Consider the following 4,253-nt stretch of genomic DNA (forward strand, 5'->3'; position numbering starts at 1 on the left):
GAAGTGTATTTGTCGAGTGGCTTGTATTGGAACTATAAGCTTGAGTATATGTGTCAGTTTAGTGCATTTTTATATACAACTGAAATACATTTTAATTAGTAACTACATGTAGGACGAAACTTTCTAATTAAGTCATTTTATACTGATAAGTTCTTATTTTTAGATATAACGTCACCCTAGCGCACTAACCCAATAACTTAATATAAAAATAGGAGCTGATACGGAGTTCTTGCACTAAGGTGACAAATTTAACCTAAATCTCGGACATTAAATGTCCGTGATTAAAAACAAAAGTGCAGTTGGTAAGATATCATTATTGTTATCACCATCCACGTTTAAGAAGCATATTTTCAAGGTCAGTTATGCGGATTTGTTTGTATTGAAACTGACCGCGACCTCTCGCGTTGATAATCAACGGACGATAACAGGAAATAAATTTAACCAAACACAGTTTGATAAAATACAGGATATAGTGAGCCTTACATGAAGAAGGTAAAACAAATCAAATGTTTGTGGTATCGTAGCTTGGCACAATTAGTAGCGTATTTTAAAGGGAAAACTATTCGTCATTAGTAAAAGTTTATACATACAACTTAATAATTATTCTTCCAAGTTAAACCATCGTGGTTTCAGGTATCTAATGCGCATGCAGGCCTTCGATCTTAGATACCGCCTTTTGCCATGTTTTACACTTTCGCATGGATTGATCAGTTCAAATCGGAACCTCTTGGCCATTTTTATTTGTTTTCGACGAATAATTATCCAGGTCTTCCGATTGGTTCGGTTTCCGATTCAAAACAATGCAATCGCGTTTCAAACTTTCCGGAAATAGTTAGTCCTTATAGCTAGTTCGGTGCAAAATACGGCTGAAAACGGTATCTGCGAAAAGCCGTTTAGAGACATTTGATTGAATTGAATTGAATTGAATTGAATGTTAATATGTGTATATTGTAGACTCACCATGAAGACTCTTCATGCTCTCAGTTTGGCAACGTTCTTCCTCAGTGCCAAAGCAGATGACATCCCGTGCATGGCCCGTTGGTTTGACCAAGACTCTGTCGTCTGCGTCTGCAATTCCACGTATTGTGACACAATCACGTGGGATACGTCCATCCCTCCGCCGGTAAACCCATACGGTTACTATTACTCATTTACGTCATCTAGAGATGGACTTAGGCTTAAGATGAAGCAGGGATCATTCGGTGATTCTTCTGTGCCTAATAAGTACGCGTTTTACGCGGGAAACGAAACTAAGCAGACGATAATGGGTTTCGGTGGCGCTTTTACTGATGCAGCGACTATGACGATGTATAGTTTATCAGATGCAGCGCGGAACAAATTGATAGATTCTTACTTTTCGAACAAAGGTATCAACTATAATATCGGACGAATTCCTATGGCGAGTTGTGATTTTTCAAAACGAGTTTATTCCTATGACGACGTTGTAGGAGATCTTCAGTTGTCTAATTTCTCTCTAGCTGAGGAGGACTTTAAATTTAAAATTCCCGCCATTAAGGACGCCATTACCGCGCGGGGCGGGAACATTTCATTATTTGGGAGCCCATGGAGCGCCCCTGCTTGGATGAAATCTAATAATAAAATGACCGGAAAAGGAACACTGAAGGTAACTCCGAAAAGAGAGTATTTCAAAGCGTGGGCCAAATACTTTGTGAAGTTTCTTCAAGCTTACAGAGACCAAGGAGTCGATATTTGGGGATTAACAGCGCAAAATGAACCAAGCGACGGACTGATAACGAATTTCCCTTTCCAGTGCATGGGCTGGACTCCGGAAATGCAAAGAGACTTTGTTGCGCAAGACTTGGGACCCGCATTAGAAGCTAGTGGTTTCGGCCATATAAAACTTATGATTTTAGACGATGATCGCTTGTGGTTACCCTATTGGCCTGAAGTTGTTTTGAAAGACAAAAACGCCGCTAAATATGTTTCTGGGATTGCCGTCCATTGGTATGAAGACTTGTTTGTTCCTACGAGTGCCCTGGACCTTACTTATAAACAATTTGGAGAGGATTATTTTATTTTGAATACTGAAGCTTGCGAACAGGACCTGATAAATAAGAACCGTTCGGTTCTCCTTGGTAGTTGGCACAGGGGTGAACGCTATTTCATGGACATTTTGAAGGACCTAAGCCACGGAGTTTCCGGCTGGGTGGACTGGAATTTAGCCCTGGACAGGCGGGGCGGACCAAACTGGCAGAATAATCTTGCTGACAGTCCAATTATTGTAAACGCGGAGAAAGACGAATTTTATAAGCAACCCATGTTTTACGCGATGGCGCATTTTAGTAAATTCGTAAAGCCTGGTGCGAAGATATTGTCGTTTAGCAAGAACTTTACGGAAGATATTGGCGTGGAGGCCATATTTTTTACGAAAGAGAGCGAGCAAAGGGTCGGTGCCAATTTTGTAAACACCAACGACAACGAAACTGTATCAATCTCTATATTTGATCCTCCAAATGTTGGAATGATAAATTTTGACCTCCCTCCGAGAAGTTTCGTAACGTTTTCTTGGTTCAGATGGTAAACGTTAGGTCACATTTTCTTGTTAAAGAGAGTATTTTTTGTCACATCATTTGTTTTAGAGAGTATTTTTGTCACACTTTTCTTGTTTTAGAGAATATTTTTTGTCACATTTGTTTTAGAGAGTAAAATTATTGCCTCATTTTCTCGCATTAGAGAGTAAATAATTTAATATTTATTTTGTATTTTTCTCTAGCTTTAGGGAAATGTTGGTGCAAAGTTTTCTGTCTACAGAAAATAGTTTTTTACAACATGTTAATGGCGTAGAGAGGAAATGTTTTCCATGTGCAACAGTAAAAATTCTGTTTCGACGAGAACTTGTTATTTCTATCTAGTTCATATAATTGTGTTCCATGTTTTGTTAATGATTTGATTGATTTTAATTGTGGTCTATCAGGGCTTCGGCTATCGGACCCATTCCCAAAGCAAAATATAAGATATTTTTCCCAATAAAAAAATATATATGCATTTTTTTTAATTAATTCTATTAATCTGTACTGGTTCATTTTCAGCATCCTAATAAATTATGTTATGTGACGTTTTTTTGGTAATTGAACTCAGAAATCATTGATTTTCATCACTTTCAGAGATCTGAAATATGAAATATTATCTGTCATGATTTATTGCAATAGATATTTACACCTCAAGGATTGATATTTCAGCCATTGTGGGTCTTTTGAAGGGAAAATAAACTAATATTATATCATTTCCTAATTCGCAGACTAGACAGCTTTTTCTCCCACATCAGATAAGTAGTTCCATTAATTTAACCATGCTAGAAATTCTTATCCTGCCCACGGGCGAAGATAAAATGCCCGTATGAAACTTCTTTTATTGGTCACCAAATTGTAATTACCTCCCTTGTTGAAGACTGGCGTCTGTAGCGCATCATGGAAACCTTGTCTGGTGGCAATATTTAGAACGCGAGTTATTTATTTCTCGCTTCAAATGTCACCAGAAAACAGTTTTCACGCACCTTTCAAGAAATAATGCTTCACTCTTCTTAGAACTATTTAAAGACCGATCAGACCATTCACATACTCTGAATCACTGCGCGAATATCCATGACAACCACGAATTATTGCATATCCGTACGCAATTATTTTTACTAAGCACAAAAGAGTTCCGGCAAAAAATACATTTTTACTTAATTTTGTTTAACTGAGGTGGGAGAAAAAGCATCTACCATAGCCGCTCGTGTAAGATAGGTTCATCCCGACCCTACGCTCGGGTCGGAATGAACCTATCTTACACTCTCGGCCATGGAAGATACTTTTATTCTTTTAACTGTAAAACTTCCCAATTTCGGCATTTTCACTACGCAAACTTTCCAAAAATGTCTAGGGTCTTTTTCCCGTAAATGGGCAGAAAAAGCCCTGTCTATGTGCTACTAAAATTGCATTTTGCTTCAAATACGCAATAGGTTTAAATGATAAAAATGAGATCATTTAAGAAAAAATCAAAGTCTTTAATTATCAGTGAAGTCAATAGATAGACCTTTGAAGAAAAGTTGGCGGTCAATTGTTCTTGTTAATTTGCTTGGAAATTGAATAAAAATAAATTCTAAAAATATTTTCTGGTATTAAATCAGCATTATTTTATTTTACATGTATGTGCTATTTATTTATCAAAATGCGTCCATAAATGAAAATACTATGCTGACCAGTCTTGCTTAACATTCAATATTAAGTCGTCGCTGTGTTGAAGAAAGTCGG

At 37.3% G+C, this 4,253-nt stretch overlaps 1 protein-coding gene across 3 annotated transcripts in view; it reads left to right on the forward strand.

Moving 5' to 3' along the window:
• The window catches only part of LOC128213018 (lysosomal acid glucosylceramidase-like), a 4,624-nt gene extending 646 nt beyond the window's left edge, over nt 1-3,978 (forward strand). Inside the window, exons 1-2 of one of the 3 annotated variants that reach the window (XM_052918488.1) lie at nt 34-52; nt 955-3,978. In XM_052918488.1, the coding sequence (XP_052774448.1) occupies nt 962-2,542 (1,581 nt within the window). In that variant the 5' untranslated portion in view covers nt 34-52; nt 955-961 and the 3' untranslated portion in view covers nt 2,543-3,978. Of the gene's footprint in view, nt 1-33; nt 53-411; nt 493-954 lie in introns of those variants that run through there. The other 2 variants (XM_052918487.1, XM_052918486.1) reach the window with 2 other exon arrangements.
• The last annotated feature ends 275 nt before the right edge of the window (nt 3,979-4,253 follow it).

The sequence above is a fragment of the Mya arenaria genome, chromosome 13 (genome assembly GCF_026914265.1).
Source record: "Mya arenaria isolate MELC-2E11 chromosome 13, ASM2691426v1".
In the NCBI taxonomy this organism is placed as follows: Eukaryota; Metazoa; Mollusca; class Bivalvia; order Myida; family Myidae; genus Mya; species Mya arenaria.